The sequence below is a fragment of the Enoplosus armatus genome, chromosome 2 (assembly GCF_043641665.1).
Source record: "Enoplosus armatus isolate fEnoArm2 chromosome 2, fEnoArm2.hap1, whole genome shotgun sequence".
Lineage (NCBI taxonomy): Eukaryota > Metazoa > Chordata > Actinopteri > Centrarchiformes > Enoplosidae > Enoplosus > Enoplosus armatus.
This window is the reverse complement of record NC_092181.1, coordinates 13,253,245-13,270,992: the sequence shown is the minus strand read 5'-3', so window position 1 is coordinate 13,270,992 and position 17,748 is coordinate 13,253,245. Positions and strand designations below refer to the sequence as shown.

At 41.5% G+C, this 17,748-nt stretch overlaps 1 protein-coding gene across 1 annotated transcript in view; it reads left to right on the top strand.

The window, feature by feature from the left end:
• palm3 (paralemmin 3) overlaps positions 1–17,685 on the top strand; it is a 30,464-nt gene extending 12,779 nt beyond the window's left edge. The window contains exons 2-8 of the mRNA XM_070925643.1: positions 7,108–7,160; positions 7,749–7,829; positions 11,650–11,777; positions 12,487–12,559; positions 13,644–13,674; positions 14,402–14,455; positions 15,612–17,685. Of these exons, the coding sequence (XP_070781744.1) occupies positions 7,116–7,160; positions 7,749–7,829; positions 11,650–11,777; positions 12,487–12,559; positions 13,644–13,674; positions 14,402–14,455; positions 15,612–16,696 (1,497 nt within the window). The 5' untranslated portion in view covers positions 7,108–7,115 and the 3' untranslated portion in view covers positions 16,697–17,685. The remainder of the gene's footprint in view (positions 1–7,107; positions 7,161–7,748; positions 7,830–11,649; positions 11,778–12,486; positions 12,560–13,643; positions 13,675–14,401; positions 14,456–15,611) is intronic.
• The last annotated feature ends 63 nt before the right edge of the window (positions 17,686–17,748 follow it).

The window sequence follows — 17,748 nt, the reverse complement described above, 5'->3', positions numbered from 1 at the left end:
CATTAAACTTGCTTTAGTCTAAGCACTGAACACCGGGAAGATTTCTTTTGATATTCTCTCACAGTGATGCCTTTGATGCTCTCAAGCGTGTTCCGTTGTGATCATTTGTGCAAGATAACTGTACGTATCTGCAAAGTTAATGCCCTGATAAATATGGGATTGGTAGGTTCATGACATCTTTTGATTCTTTTGAAGTACACACATTATTTGAGATCCTCTTTGTTACTTCAGAGGTTAGGCTGAAATAGGACTGTCGTGCCTGTGTGAAGTGCAGCATTGATAAATGACTTGTAGTAAATCTGTGATGTATGTTGTTGACTTTGATAATCCTCAACACGCTCCGAAGTCTGCTACACTGTTAGCTCTGTGACGTAGGAGGCACACGCATATCACACATTAACCCTCTGTCCTTTACTGACGCGTTCGCACACACACACAGTAGTGGAATGTAGTGTTTTCATTCCCCCGACCTGGACTGTCAATCAGAGGAACTTGGCCGTGTGCTGTTGCGGCAGCACCATCCAAGCTACACAAATTCCACCCATACCACCCACCCACACACACAAACACACGCACACGTACGTACAACACACACATGCACATAAACACACAAACCCACACCCTCCCACTGTATGTCAGATTTATTTCTATGTAAATAAGCAGGATATCCAACCTCAATAATGCAATTCCTGCTGCTGCAGAGTCTGTAAAGCAACTGAAAATCAATAGCTGATGAAAAAGCACTTTACAACAATCCGCTCAGTCCATCCCTCCAGCTAGAGAGCGATTGCCTCTTTGATTGCCCCATCTCCGATTGAAGTTCTATCTAGGTTTGTTTTACAGTTAGTTAGCCGTTTGTTTAAGTCATGCTCTTCCTGAGCAATGGCCAGTGACGACAGCAGAGGATGCATAAGTTCAGAGATCAGGGCTGTTGCGATTGCGTGTTCTGCCTCTAATCGTCTGGAGGACAGCGATATTTGTACTCATCCTGTTCCCAAACACATGGGTGGAAGGATATTTCCAACTTGCAGTGGCCTTGGAATACCCTTTCTGTTTCTCCCTGTCTCACAGGCCTGGAAATATGAAACATGTAAAAGTAAAACCTCCTTCTCTTCTCTTATCTGGTCCAGTTGCACTCTTCTCAGTTCTGCAGTTTAAATGCTAAACTCTAGTGCCGTACTCTTTTCAAAAGAGTTGAAAATCCACCAATGTTGAATAGAAGCAGGATAATAGGACACATAGAAGCACTGTAAACGAGCCTCAAGCAGATGAACTGCACTTCAAAGCAAAGATGATTCCGGCATAGTGTCACTAATACAGGTATTAGAACTTAATAAAACTATTAATCTTCGTACTCAAATGTGCTTACAGGACTATGTAATTGTGGGCACACAATCTGATACTCCAACCCTACCTCTGCGTGCCCCCCCCCCCCCCCCCCCTGCTTCGTCTTTCCAAGAAATGGAGCAGAAACTTCAAAGTGCAGAGGAGCAGGGTGGCCAGTGGTCTAACAGCAATGTAATTGCATCATCACACAAAAACAAAATGTCACTGGGTGGCCTTTTAATGACTTCCTCCGCCCCCTCCCCCACCCCTTACAGACCTGAAGCTATTTTAGCAACTCTGTGTACATTGTGTGTTCAGTCGCCAGTATTTACAGAATCTGCCAATTCAGAGGGCGGTTGCACTTTGATCATTCTACAAGTCTTCTTGACTTTAAGTGCATCTAAATTACAGCTGCAACCATTACCAGATGAATAGATTATTTGATTGACAGGAAATGAATCGACAACTATTTTGATAATTGATTCCTTGTTTTACTTCTTTTTCAAGCAAAAATGCCAAACATTGGCTTGTTCAAGCTTCTCAAATGTGAGGATTGTATGCTCCCTTTTTTTTTTTTTTTTTTTATTTAATTTAATTTTTTTTGGTCACACATGACAGTAAACTGAATATCTTTTGGACTGTTTGTCGAATAAAACAAGCAATTTGAATAGATCTCTTTGGGCTGAAATTATAACAGGCACTTTGACTATTTACTTGGACATCTTATAGACAAAGCAATGAACCAATTAATCGATGGAAATGGACTGAAAGGTGCCCTGTGTCACAGACTTAGAGTTTCATGACCGACAGTTCACAGATTTCATGCTCCACTGCAGCCCCTGTCCCTCCTTGTGAAGTCAAAGTCAACAACCCTGTACCTTTCTAACAACATGGGCACCCGTATCCATGCTGGAATATTGTATTTTAAAAGCTGGTTCCTGATTCCATACTGTCGGGTATTGTGAAATAGGATTTAAATTTCTGAAACGTGCTTTGCATATAGACAACATATCTACCTCTCATCTGGTTTAGCTACTGTATGCCGCCTCTGATGTTATATGCTCTACATGCCAGGTAATACAGAGCAAAACAGGCATTGGTGGTATGTAAATGCTACCTATCAGATCACACTGATTTTTACAGATTGCCTCACCCACAGTCTTTCCAGGGACCTTCTTTTTAAGCCCTCAGAAAATGAAATGCTAATGCTTTGGCTTTTGTGGTATTTTGCTCAGTTTGAAAATAATGAAGACTTTACACACACTGTGATTTGGATCTAGCTGAACTCCAAAACAGTTTGTGGAGAAGGTCTGTTGGTATTTTGTTGTAGTAGTGCTTACGATTCCCATTTTCATTCTTATATACAGTCAGTTGTGCACTGTGTGTGTGTGTGTGTGTGTGTGTGTGTCAGAGAAATCCACTAGCAGTGAGCTGTGATACTAAATGATTCTTATAGTTTTTCATTCCAGGCACCCCACTGTTCTTCCATCTGTTCCCACAGAGCTAATGTCACTACACCAGCACTCAGCATATAGCCTTCATGGCACCCCACTACTCAAATATACATTGTTATATAAACATGCAAATATACACCGAAGGCAAATATACATTTGGACCAGGCAAGAGGAATGTGTGCAAAGAAACAATGCTGACAGTCTGCGGTAAGGCTGAGTGACTGAGAGGCAGCTGGACTTAGTAAAAAGTTCCTTGACCCTCCTTTACACACTATTAAGATGTATTTTTTAAACTGTCTATCGTGAGTCCGGCAGTGTTCTATGAATGCATCGCTGAATTCTTTGTTTCAATTGATCGTAAACTAAATCTCATTGGATTTTGGACTTTTGGTCGTACAAAACAAGCCATGTGAAGATGTCGCCTTGGGTTCTAGGAAATTGTGATGGGCATCCTTTGCTATTTTCTGACATTTTGTTAAAAAAAAGAATAAAATAATCATTAGTTAATTGTTTAGTCTAACATGTTTGAAAATACTGGAAAAGGCCTTCCTGAGAATAGGTGTTTTTCACAGAAGACATTTTGACATGTCCCAGTAGGAAAAATGAATGATGGCTAAATTCCATTTAGCTGCTTCAGTTTCAGGGTCCTGGTGTTGTACATGCTGGCTCACCGTCACACTGTCCCGGCTTACTGGGACAGAGCCACCATTAATGTTATTAACACCTGTGCTTTTACACCAAATATGACAAATTAAAATGTATGCAAATTGACTAATCAATTAATTAACTAATCATTGCAGCACTAATATACAATGTATTTGTCTCTTCCATTCCTCCTGATTCTACTCTTCTCTTTTGTCTTTGGCCGTAGCACCTTCAGTCCATCGTGTAACTAAGTGTGAGTGGGGTATGTGGAGGGAGAGACAGAGACTGGGAGATGTAAACTGGGAGAGACTAGTGTTTGGGAGGTCATACCACTGAGGTCAGACAGCCTACAATTGCTCAACTAGCAAGCGTTTGTGTAGGACACACATTATTGCCTTGAGAATCAAGAAACTGTCAGTTTCAATGGAACTGAGGCTTCAGTCATTTCATCCATCTGGGTTGGCATTTAACATTTGTTACAGGTGAACCAGTGTCTGTGCTGTGTTCATGGCCATGTGCCATACTGGTGTTTTACTACAGCTGTTTAGCTGGTTCTGAGATTATTGTATGTATTGTGCATTAACAGGAGCAAGAGTGCAGTGAACAAGTGCAGTTTTTTGTTGGGTCCATGTTGGGACGTTTGTGGGTTGCTCTGCCTTCTGAGTACCACAAGAGGATTGTGGGAGTCGTGTGAAAATTCACAGTTAAGGTGCAAAGATTCCTGGTTAAAGTAAAGATTTCACATTTATAACACTTCTGATTGGTTTTGTAATGTGGACACTGCCCAATAAAGAAGAGAAAATTTATAGCAAATCCTGAATGATTTTAAATATCCTCTGTTGCTCTTCCTGAGGTTCCTTCCAGGGGGTCCCAAGAAAAGTCTGAGGGGGATACAAGATGATTCAAGGAATAAGAAATAAAAAAAAACATCAGAATCGGGTTTGTTGCCAAGTAGGTTTTCATATACAAGGTTATATTGTATATTGGTGCATGAATAAGTACGGTGGAGAGAAATACAAATCAAGTACTGTAAAAAGCAAGAATACAAGTAGAAAATAGAAACATTTGCAATAAAAATATAAAAAGATAAAATAAGAAAGATCTGTACAATATATATTTTATTAAAATGAAGAGCTGTGTAGTTTGGGCTCTTTGGGCTTTCGACAATCCTTTAAATGAAACTATCCAAGATTGCAAAATCACATTTGGCTTTACCTGAGAGCAGATTGACCTGAGTTTGCTTGAAAATGATCAGGGTCTTAAAGGAAACAGAGTACATTTTTATCTATAATTTCTCTGTACTTCTGATTCTTGAACAATCTCTTGTTTTCTGTCTGTCCGGTGCAACATTTGTTGTAACGTTTGTGTCACAAGTTGTCCCCTGTTTTTTGGACATTTGGGGATCTGAATCTCAAACCAGTTGCTACAGTTGCTGTCACCTCATTCCCCTCTCGTCTTCTCATTCTCTGCCGCTCTTCTCTCCAAACATCTTGACTTTGTCTGTCTCTTAACTTTTTGACTTTGTCAGCCTTCCCGTCTCTACCCTCCTGTATCATGTCTAATTATCGAAGTCAGTGTGTGTCTATGGGGAGCTCCTCAATACCTCCTCATCAAAGCCTCTGTTTGTGTTTGCTTGTTTATCTCTGGCTGCTATTCTAGGCGCTCTCCTGGAGCCCTGATGAGACACAAGCCTCCACTCCCTACGGAGGCTTATACTGTAAGCTGTCACTGCACCTCCAGTCATTCAAAACACTGCCAAAATGAGATTTTGTCTCTTCGCACCTCTGTTTCTCTTGAAGGGTCTCTCTTGTCTCTCAATCTCTCCATATATATTCTGTGTATATATATATATATTCTCATGTGTCTTTCAGCTGATCCTTCCTATCTGTCTCTCCACCTCAGTTCTTGAGAGAACTCCAGTGTAATGAAAGGCATGCTAGAGGTTGTTTCTCCATCACATTTTTTCACATTCCTTCTTCCTCTTTCATCCCTTTGTTTTCCCCTCCATACACAGTACACCTACATTTTTATATTGTTTTATGTGGGCCCTTTTCCCCTGTGACCCCCCCCCCACCCACCCACCCCTCACCTTGAGGGCGTCGAAGGGATCCTTTAGGTGTTGGTAAGGAGAAGTTTCTCACAATGTTAACTAACACCCTCAAGGCCATGAAAGATCTACCATATTGAAGGAGCAACAATAGCATCAGCTCTTCTGAGGTGCCTTCAGGCATAAATGAGAAACCTCATTTGTAGTAGAGTATGTGAGTGTTGGATGGGGAGGGGAGAGATGAGTAATGTGGCTGAGGGTTGATGTTTCAAAGCTCATTTTGGAAGTTTACACGTGATGTTTTTTCTCCAAAGTGTCAATGTACAGTTGGATTTCTATGTAAGAGGTGAGGTCACACAACGTCCTGGGAGCCGAGCGGTTACATGCCGCATAATTGCAGTGTCACCGGTTCAGTTCTGCCCAGTGACCTTTGCTGCATGTCATACCCCCTCTTTCTTAACATGTTTCCCGTCTGACACTGTCCAATAAAGGTGAAAATGGCCCAAAAAATAATCTTAAAAAAAAAGGTGAGCTCGCCGTTAAAGTTTGACCTTCCTCTTGGCGTTCATCATCAGCTTGTTTGAGGTTTTGCAGGTTATGCATCTGGAAAGTGTTCTGCGTGTGTGTGCATTGTTAAGGACACGTTTTGCGCTTCAAAGCTCTGTGATGGCGATTAGCGACAACGCCTGTGACAGCGTAGCATTTGTTACAGAAATAGGGCGCCGTATTGCTCAGATCTCCCCAAATGTGAGATCTCAGTTGCTGTGATGGCTTAATGTGTTTTAGGTGTAGGACAGAAGTCTTTACACACCACTTGGGAATGTCAGTGACTGGAAGATTATTGTTGTCATTGCGTAAAAACCTACAATTTCCAATAACAGTGTTTTCACAATAATTATTCTTATCATATAAAGCCTTTTTTTTATTGAACCCACCCAGTGCAGAATTACATGTGGGACCAAAATAAGTGTTGTTTCTCTCCTGAGAAGTTTTTATTTTTTTAAAGGAGGAAGGTTTTTCTATAAAAGTTATGCCTTGTGATGGCAGGAACTCACTAATGACTGAGTTGCTCTGAGCTGGTTGCTATGACTAGTCTATGCTCTCTCATGTATCTCTGAGTTTTGTGGAGCTCAAATATTGTCCCATTTAGTGTCAGCTGCAGGGGAAAACAAATGCCTATGCTCATTTTCTTCGAGATGCCTGAGGCTGTGTCAAGACAGACACAAAAGGCTTAATGGGGGTGTGGGGGAGACTTTTGTGGTGAGGGTGGGAATGGTGTGGAGGATTGTGGGTCATGGAGGCTCTGCAGACATAGGAACATGCTACCGAGATATTTGTCCAATTACATGCTTCACAAATAGCAAAGGCTGAAGTTGCTACTCATCAGCTGCCTCCTCATCCTTTCATGTAGCAGGGATGGGACTCAAGGAGTTTGGGGACTAATGCAGATATGCTGTTTGATTCTCTTCTTCACACACTCTTTAGACCACAGACAACTTTTACATTCGCAGTGCAGAGGATATATCTGAAATAATGGCCTGGGCTCAGTCTCTCAAACCAGTCAACACAGTCATCTCGGATTCAGCATTTGTTTAACCTCTGATCCCTAACCCTAACTGTCTTGTTGTGTCACAGGTGCCAGGATGGATGAGGCAGACAAGTACAAACAGCGACTGGAGGCCATTGCTGTGAGTCTCCATGCACTAACAAACACACACACACATGCATTTATCTGCATATAGACAAATCCAGCGGCTGACGTGTATGTTGCGCTGTGAAGCAAGTTTGCATTCATCACGGTCAGCGGTGAGCAGTTTTACAGAGAAAGAGAGGGTAAAGAGACGAAGCTCTCTCAGCTGTCCATGACTCCTAAATAATTGATTGAATGTACAATGTGGTGTCCCTGCCTGGTCCCACGAAAACCACGCAAGGTTGCCATGGGGACAGCTGCTCTGAGCATTATGGGATATAGAGTGTACCTGATGTCTATGGTGACAGTGTCCTTGTGACAGATGGTTGACCAGGTGTCCCTGTTTTACTTTTTCGCAATGATGTTTTATTCACTGCCGTCTCTTCCCTTTCTTTCCTGTTTATTCATTTGTACCAGCTTGTTTATGTGTGTGTTATCTTTAAGTCTATCCTTGTCTTTATTTGAATAAAACTGCACTCCTCTTGCTCTCACACCCTCTCTACCAAACTACCACTAACTATGTGTGTCCACATTCATTCTCTCTCTTTGCAATTTGCCTCTTTCCCTCCTTCTTCTCCTCCGTCAGGAAAAGCGTCGGCTGCAGGAGGAGCAGGACAGAGCCAGGAGAGAGATGGAGGATGAGAAGCTCCGACTACAGCAGCTCAAGGTCTGACAAACATGCACAGCATGATCTAACCTGTCTCCTTCATTCACACATGTACTCACACACTCGCGCAGCCTTAATTTAACTCAGCTAAAATCCTCTGCAGACCCATTCGAGCTTGTTAGCAGGCAGATAGACACATTTATTTCCTATTCTCACACACACACACACACAGATGAACTGTACAACCTTTCACACTTCCTGGTTCTGTCAGTGTCTCGCAAGGTTAGAGGCAAGCCTTCCTTTGCTGAAATCAGTTTTTATGTGCGTGTTTACATGCTCTGCAAGTCACAGAGCTGCTCTATTGTTTTCACATCATTTCCAGATTGGCGTTCCCACTTCCTACTCCACTGTGTTACGCTGCCCAGGGGCACATTCCTCAAATTGTGTGAAATTTGTGCAGCCTGGGTTTGTGTGCACACAGGTATGCATGTGTGTGCTGGTGTTGTCATACAAGAGACTAATCTGCATACGCTCTCCACACTTGTGTGTGCATGTGAGTTTGTGCAGAATGCACCAAACATGAATGACATTTATGAGATTAAAAAAAGTTGCAAGAGGCTTCAAAGATTAATTTTTAATGATTATTTCAATAGTTGCTGTCTCACAGGAGGCGATATCATCATAGCTCTTCGTACATTCATTAGCTTTGACATTGAGTCCAACCTCAGGGTAGATGTAAGGATGTGATAGGAGGGAGCAGCAGTTTATACACAGCTCCTGACCCGCAGGAAAGTTTAGAGAGGGCTGGGCCCAGCCAGCCAAAGGCATGGGGAGGGGAACAGAGCAGGGCTTGTTCTGCGCTGCAGGAGAAAACACAGAGATGTTTTTGTGACGCTTATAGTTAAGTAGGTAGCTACTGGCTAACAGTGGCCAGATTTTGAAAACATGGGGCCATAGACTGGAGCTATGGCCCCATGTTGGTGTGGATTTTCAGATGCTTTCACCTCAGTAGTAAGTGAGAAGCATGCAGACATCACCTGGCTTTACACAGTAAGAGAGAAAGTATAGCTGCTGTGAGTGCTTTGTACTGGATTACAGTGCATATAGCCCCATAATTATGATTAGAAATGATAATCCTGGCTATTTTGCTAGATTAGATTTACTAAAAAGTTCCCTGCAGACAGACTATTTATTTCCACTCGTCAGGGTCAACTACAGACCAGCGTTCCTGGAGCTGGCAAGAATACTGTCTGGCTCAAGGGCACTTTAGCGGCGTAGATGCTTGCCGAAACAAGCATTGAACTCGTTTCAGCAAGGTCAACTGACTGCCACACCCTGCAGTCACTGTTATTAGTCCTGACGTACAGGGGAACACAACTGGTTTATTTTATGTTTCTCCTTCTTGGCATTTTTTACCACTTCCAATTCAATGAAGTGTTTAATATGTACATTGCACAACCATTTGAAGAGTTTCAAATGGTTCAAATAGTTTCCTTTCATTTTTAGCAAATCCTTAAAGTGTAATTTATTTGTCTGTGAAGAAGTTCTGCAAATAGCAATGGAAACACATTTGTTGAGTAAATAATGGCAGGCTTGGTTTGATAAGCCTGACAAATGGCGCTGTAACCACTATCATCACAATATTATTTTCATGTCACTTTCATCTCCCGGGTCCTCTTCCTGGTTGTGCAGGTTGTACCACATTTCTTTGTTTTGATTTCTGGATGTAGCATGAAAATATGTCCAACCTTCGTTGACCCTGAATAACTTTCCACCTTTTTCTTTGTACATGTAGACTGATTTACTTGCTTTAGTCCAGCTCAGGGAAACATGACAAAGTTTGCCAAAATCTGCATAAAATACACTTACTCATTCACTTACTCATTCACTGGGTCACGTCTGTTTACTGAAGTGGTGTAGGAATAGGGTGAGAATAAAAAAAAGTGCACACATGATATAGATTCATGCTAGCATTCTCTCTGTTTCATAGGTGAGATGAAGACTGGTGACATGGACTCACTTTCTGTCTCTCACCTTTTTTCTCACCTTCACCACCCTCAAATAACCACATTTCGCACATTTACCTCTCCCATCTCAGTCCTCGCTCTGGCCATGTCACTGCTCCATGCATCTTACGTCTCCTGTTTCTCTCCACCTCTTACTCTTTCTCTGAGACTGTGTCCAAAATCACCACCTCAATCACTCATTTATTACTGGAAAAGTGACAAACTCAAGACCACTTTGGACACTAAAATAAAATGGTAGAGGGGAAACATAGTGCTCTAGTTAGCAAATCAGGAGTGATTATGGACACAGTTCTCTCAGCAGTTGGTTTCAGTTGAACATTCTGTTGCTAGTAGCAACCACTACTGGCACAGTTCTATAGCAGTTGGAGTTGCACTGAGATTGTTATCTTCATTTAACTTAGCCACAGGCATCTTTTATCTAGCTACTCTTAAAATACCCATTTTGGAACATCATCTGTAGGTACTCCCTTTATGATATTTATATTTTTTCGATCCAAGTTAAGTGAGCTTTTCTGATCAGCTAACGCCAAGTGCTAACCAGGCTAACCAAACCGTAGTAACTAGTTAGCGAGCTTAGCTGGCTGTTCCTAATTCAACATCCTAGTTAAGTTACTGTTAATTTACTGTTGGCCTACTGTTGATGGTTTGTATGTTATTTCTCTTGTGGACGTTAACTAGATTTATAGTTTTTCTCCAGAAGTTTTCTAGAGGTAGCAAGTGCCTTCATCATTTCAAGTGCTCATTGTAAAAACAAATGTAATTCAAGTCGGTGCTACAATTTCTTATTGTAAAGTGTTTATTGTATTTCTTTTTTGTGTGTTGTTACTAGAGCCTTACGGGCTGATATTATCGGACGATATTAGCTTATCAAAGATATATCTGTATCTGCCGATAGGTAACCAGAAATTGTAGTAACTTACAGCAATGCTAAAGGTAATTTAATATCATTATCAACATTACATAGTTTGTCCACCAGAGAGCATTGACGAATTATTTTACAACTGTAAAATGTCATAATAAAAAAGTAACACATTTCAAGGATCCTTATCAAAAACTTTTATGTTTATGTTATGTGTTTATGTTTACAAATCCAGCCAGAATATTGTTATCAGATTTTTTACAGCTTAAATATCGATATTTGTGAGCCTCAAAAATGAAATACTGGTCAAGCTGTCATTGAACTTGCTATGTTTATCAAATAACTGTTTTTACAGTTTCACAACTGCTCCCAGTAAAAAAAAGACCACCTACACTGATATAGTTGTAATCAATATCAAGATACTGACAAAAATATGCGTGTGAAACAATCAAATTGATGTTCAGTTCAAAGAGTTTGTTCCACTGTTGGTGAGTGGGCATTAAGGATAAAATCCTCTCCCACTGCATATGTAATTTTATATCTTGATATCAATATATCATTGTATAGTAAGTTTTCTGGAAAATCGATTCATAAACTGTTCATGAATAAAATAAACAAATGGGTCTGTCTGTTTTTGGCTTATCCAGCAAATGAAGTACCTCACAAATCACAAAAGTCCATCACAGTGATGCAAAAAGCATAAAAAGTCCAATATTGCCAATAAGCACTTCTGCTCATTGATTTGCAGCGCTGCCCACAACGGCCTAATACAACCAGAGATATTAGAGAAAGCTACTGTGGTATAAACAGCACCGTGTAGCAACATCTGTAACGGTTGACACATTTGTAGCATCTCACAGTATACTGTATGTTTTAATTCAAATTTTCTTGCATAACAAAACATAATCATATCACCACAATACAATACTACTGAAAATTGACTCGCTCTCCTCTCTCCTCCTTCGTCTTCCTCACCTCCTCTCTCCCACTCTAGAGGAAGTCTCTGAGAGACCAGTGGTTGATGGAAGGAGCTACCTCGTCCCGAACCTCCCCGGACACCGAGAGCCCGCGCTCCCCTCTGTGGGGCTCCCAGGCCCAGGAGACCGAAAAGCACATTGACAAGTACAGCCACAGTGTGTGAGGTTGTGTGCGCAAGTTAGAGCTAGGAGACAAGGAGACTGTCACTCCCTGAGACAGTTAGCAGAGCTGGCAGAGCATGAGAGAAGTGTCACGTTTTTGTTGTATTTGTGTTGTTGAAACTTCATGGATAATTGATCGTTGCAGCATTGCATTTTCTATTTTTGTTTTCTTGTAATTTTTGCTGTCGTACATTATGTATGCTTTGGCAAAGTTGAGTTTTAATTCCACCAGTGCTGAACTCGCAGGCAGAGAGTGATCCAGCCTGCACAGTTGCCAGACAGCAGCACTGTTGCCAGACAGGATGAGACTTTTCTTTATTGCAGTGGACAATGTTGTCAAGTCCCTGAAGACTACACTCCCAAGATCCCAATCTTATTATTGCAAAGGTCCACAGCTCTGCCTCGCTTTCCAAGACAACTCCTCACACACACACACACACACACACACACACACACACACACACACACACACACTGCACATGGCCTCTCGGGGAATTTAAACATACTGCTTTAGAAAAAAATGTGCCTTCAGTAGTTACAGTTACTTTTGATTAGGATCATAAAATAAGGCCGTAATCACATTTAAGCATCAAATTTGAACCTTTAAAAGCATCATAATCTAAGAGTGCATTGTTAGTATAGATGTGATGTGTTTTTGTGTGTGTCTCTGCACAACTGTGTGTCTGTCTCAGGTTGCAGTCAGAGAGTCAGCGGTTGGCAGAGGAGGAAGAGAAGCTGAAGGAACAGATGGAGGATGGCCAAACGGTGAGGAACATGCACACACACCCACACACACACACACACACACACACACACACACTCGCCCACTCACTCTGTGGACACAAAGGGGGTTGGAATATGTGTTGAACAAGCTTGCTCCATCATCTTCCATTAGGCAGAAAATTTCCCACAACTTCTGTCTGTGGCTTTTTGCCATGAATAATGTATTTCATCTCTTAATGTACCTTTGATGTAGCACCTCTTGTTCAAAAGCAGGAACTTTATGAATGTAAGCAGCTTTGTTACATAAACAATTCAGCACTTGACCCACTCTGGAATTATTGTTTCACCTCAAGCCAAGCGCAAGTATGTTTACCTCATCTCGCTCAAGGTCTTTATAGTAGAACAAAAGAGTTGTCCCTCCTTTTCTACCGTCTGCTCCAGGGTCTTTTTTACCAAGGTTTTTCCTTGTTATCATATATTCATCTTAACCACGGATTTCAGCTAAAGTAAACTGGAGACAGATACAGGGAATTCCATTTTTAATAGCTATCACAACCGATTAACCATGCTGGCAGCAAAGCTTTGGTGAAGTGGGGAGACAGAGAGTGAGTGACAGCTAATCTGGCAACTCGCACAGGCACATGAAGAAGATTTTCTCACTTTGTTAGCCTAATGCTTTCTGATGAGACTAGTGATGTGATGATGTGTTCAGGTCCTTGAAAGTGGGCTTTCAACTGTAAAGTACACACATACACATTATTACTGATAATCTATGCAGGGCTGATGTAGTTAAGTAAATGCTACACCAAAGTGTGGAAACAGGTCAACTTTTCAAAGGTCAGGGCTTTTTTAGCTCAATCACTCCCCCATGTGACCAGGCAGAATGTAATGGCCCTTTAACAGCAGAAATCCTGACTATCCATAGTGAACACATTAGAGCATAGGATAGACAACATGTAAAAATATTTCAGAAATATTCTGGCGTGTGTGATGTTCCAGAATTTGCATTTCATTTGTTTCATATTCCTTTCAAAATACACCTGAGATTCAGGCAACACAACACAAACAGATTCACCGGTTGAGTCACAGTAAGTTTAATTTCTCCCCTGTCCCTCTTAACCCGCAGGAGGCAATGAAAGTGGTAGAGGCCGGAGCAGGTAAGTTTGATCCGATAAACCTTTTGGCACAGAGAAATGTTAAAGTTACAGTGGACATTTTAGAAAATTGCATTTCCATGAGCTATTTTTATCAGTGAAAGTGCTACATTGATGCAAATTTCACACGGTAAGAGGAGTTAACATGAGAATTTTCAAGCAATTTGACAAGCTCTAACATCCACAGTATGTAACAGAGTGCAGAGAGAAGCTTTGCACTCATCCATCTGCCTGCCCTTTTCAACACTTTTTCAACACTGGGTTCTGTCCAATACATGTCAACCCTGTAGCACTCTTATCATGTTAAAACCAATGTGTGCACACACACTGCTTTTCTAGCTGCCACCACCTGTGAGCCAAAGTTGCGCCTCTAATGCTACTCTTACTTAATTACATCAGTACATATTGATCAAATTTCATTTTTTTAATTTTCGGACTAGAAAAGAAGCATGTTCTTAGCCAAGATTTTGTTGTCTTCTAGTGTTAAACTTCCAAAGAAGCACAGGTGTATTGATTAAGACAGGTTGTAATTCTGTCTTCAGTGTGAACCTCATAATACAGTTATAGGCGCATCTTAGTTATATATTTTTTTAAAGGTACAGTATACTTAATTAGTTAATACTCCATTGTACAGAAATTCATGATCTCTTCATGATTTCTACACTGCATGTCTGAAAGAAACACTGCTACCTGCTAGCGTTGCAATGAATACAAATGATTTCTTCCTCAGAAATAGTCCAAGATGCTGTTGTGCAGAACGGAGAAAACAATGCATCAGGAATGGGTGGGTATAGAGTTGACTCATATGTCATCAAATGCACACAGACACACACCACAATAATCTCATAAAGCTCACGTGCGGAGTGCAAACCCCAATTATCCAGAAACAAATCCTGCATACATTATATCACATCTTTAGCATCATTGATGTCAACATCTCTCTCATCACTCTTGAACCTGAAAATATCTTATTTCCTCATTCTTTCTCTTGGTAATTTTTATCTAATCATCTTACCGCACCATGAAATCCCCTATAGAAATACTTGTCTGTATGTGTTGTATATACTGAAGATATATGCATTGTAAAGGAGGGAGTGGCACAGGCATCCCTAGACTTCACAAAAAGTTCAAACATGCTGTGCTGAATATTTACGCTTGTTGAATAAGTTTTTGCATATATATTTATGCTAATGGATACTCGAGTGCATAACTTGCATTTTTAGAGGGCAGCAGGCACACAGACATGTCAGCAGGGATGCTGCTCAAGCTGTTGAAGTGGACAGGAGAGTTCTGAAAATGTAATTGACCCGTCCATTTGTATTTAAGTCATCCAGGGTCTTCGACTTCAGACTGCAGAATCTGAATTTGCATCTAATGCATGCTCTTTATTCGTTGCTAGTTAATCTGCCCCTCACTTTCGTCTTGTGTCACAGCCTTAAAATGTTTATGATTAAAATGCTTGTCTTGTCTCATGATGGTACAATAAATATCCACGTACATTGGTTGTTACATTCTGCTCTGTAACAAATAGAAGCCTCCATTGATTAGTATATAGTTTATGGCCTGTAACTAAAACAGTGCTGTCCTTTTTATTAGATTCTGTGTTTTATATTAAAGCAGACGTGAATTACTTTTCGATGCATTAAGATTCATAGATGGTAGAACCTTTTGTTAAATGCATTACAATACATAAATTAGCTGTTTCGAGCACTGACATATTGGTGACAAAGCAACCTCTAATTGCAATCAAGTCACAATGCATCTCCACTAATTATAATGAAAGCTAATAATCAGGGTTAATGACATCATGGTGTATTGATTGCAAATTCACTCAATATCATTTAGATGCATGAAGAGCACTAACTATTCTAATGAATGCGATTGCGCAGATGTCTCCTCCTTTACTGACAGTGATATTTATTTGATGTTTTTTTCTTCAGAAACAATGGAAGGTGAAGGGAAGACAAACCAAAGCCCACTACTGGGTGAAACTGTATCTGTCCTAACCAATGGCGGAGGAAACCTAGAGGCAGACACCAATCACGATGCTTCAGTGCAGAGTAATCAGTCCACCACCAACGGACCAGTTGTATCCTCTGAGGGTGTTGTTAGCATGAAGTTTGAACCGGAGTTGAGTCTGGGTGTTTCTGAGGCACAGCCTGGGCAGGTTCCAAATGTCAACATTAATGAGGAGGAGGAGGAGGAGGAAGAAGGCACTCTGGTGATGAGAGCAGAGCGTGTGATCATCACAGATGAAGGGGATGATATACCTGAGGTTCTTACACCCCTGGAAGATCAGCAGGAGGCCATGCAGTCAGAGGAAACCCCTCTGTCGAATCCAGAAGCTGGCATAGAGGGAGCGGAGGCTGTGGAGGAGGTAGTAAAAACGGAAGCAGCTCCAGAAACCTTCACGCAACCAGAGAAGAGTGAGGCAGCTGAGCCCACTGCAGAGGCACAACCAGCAGCTGGAGATGGAGACATACAGGGAGACATACAGGGAGACATACAGGGAGACATACAGGGAGACATACAGGGAGACGTAAAGACAAACGAAAATGGAAATGGAGAGACGGAAGCTGAAGGGCAGGACAAACAATCAGAAGATCCAACCTCTGTGCAGGTGCAGTCCCCAGCCAATGCTCTAGAGGGCACCATAGTGGCTCTGGTGCCCGTCTACTCTGAGGCGCAACCCTCCACTCTCACCCCTGAGCTAGAGGCCGAGGGTGAAGCTGCAATCTCACCAGAGGGAGCTGAGGCAGCATTAAAAGCCCAGGACCCTGCTCCTCTGCCTGGCCAGTTCCAGGAGGTGCCCCTGGCTGATCCCCAGGAGAACCAGAGGACAGAGGCAGGGCCAGGGGAGCAGGAACCCCTTCTGTCGCAGGCCAAAGCCCCCGACACCCAGGCAAAGCCAGCAGCAGCTAACAGCCCAGCCGACACAGAGACACACAGCCCGACCAGGGCCGGCCAGGGAGAGGAGACTGAGGCACCCAAACGCAAAACCTGCCAGTGCTGCTCTGTCATGTAAACGTACATTCATTCCCTCTCTGCCTCTTCAGTCTGTCTCTCTGCTGTTCAATTCATAACACACTCCTTTCTTCATCTCTTTCTTTTATGCACCCATCCTTTTTTCAAATCCTAATGTCCACAAGCTACTTCCATTTCCTCCCCCTAATCTCTGCCCTCATTCATCTTGACACTTCCTTGAGTTGTGATACTCCAAGAGGAAGTGAGCTCTCTCCAACGTGAAGACAGGGGAGGTATGGATTTGGACTTGTCAGTGTTTAAGTGCCTTGATGAACTTTGTACCCAGGACTACACTTTTAAATTCTCTTCACTCAATATGGACCAAAATATACAGTGTGCTTTTTTCTTCTTTTTTTTTTTTACGCTGTTTGAGTTTGATTTAATTTTCCTGGTTGGCAGATGAGCCAGCCAATCTATATAGGATCATAAAACCCACATATTAGATGCAGTTAGGCAAAAACAGACTGAAGATTTATTATTTTAAACTGTTGTATCCACATTTATATTTCATTGGGTCATTTTCATAATCTAAATATGAGATTTAACTGGAAAAGTTAAGGAGGATGTTGTTCTAACTTAATGACTTTAAGGCTGACTTATTTTATTGATTTTGGTCTTTTATTAGAGATATAATTAAGTATGGGGCCTGAACATTTTTATTCACTCTATAATACAGGTATTGACAATACACAGACTAATAGTATGAAATGGTCTAATTTATAAACAACAGCATGTACCAACTGTGTATTTTGGGGGCTGTTGTCAGTTTTAAAAGAGAAATTATTTTGAAATACTTGAAAGTATGAATTTTGTATTTTTACCAGATGTGCTTTTGAAGAGAAGAGAACAGACAGGAGCTCCTGGCTAGCTCTGTGCATGGATGTATGCTGGATACTGTATACACAGACATGTGGAACTGAGAGTGTCAGAGATGTCAGCTTTGAAATGATTGATGAATGGTTTAATGATTAAACTGACATTTGTGATGCATTGCTTGATGTACTTGATGTTCATCTGGCATCTCTGTTCCTCAAACAGTGGATTTGTCCCAAA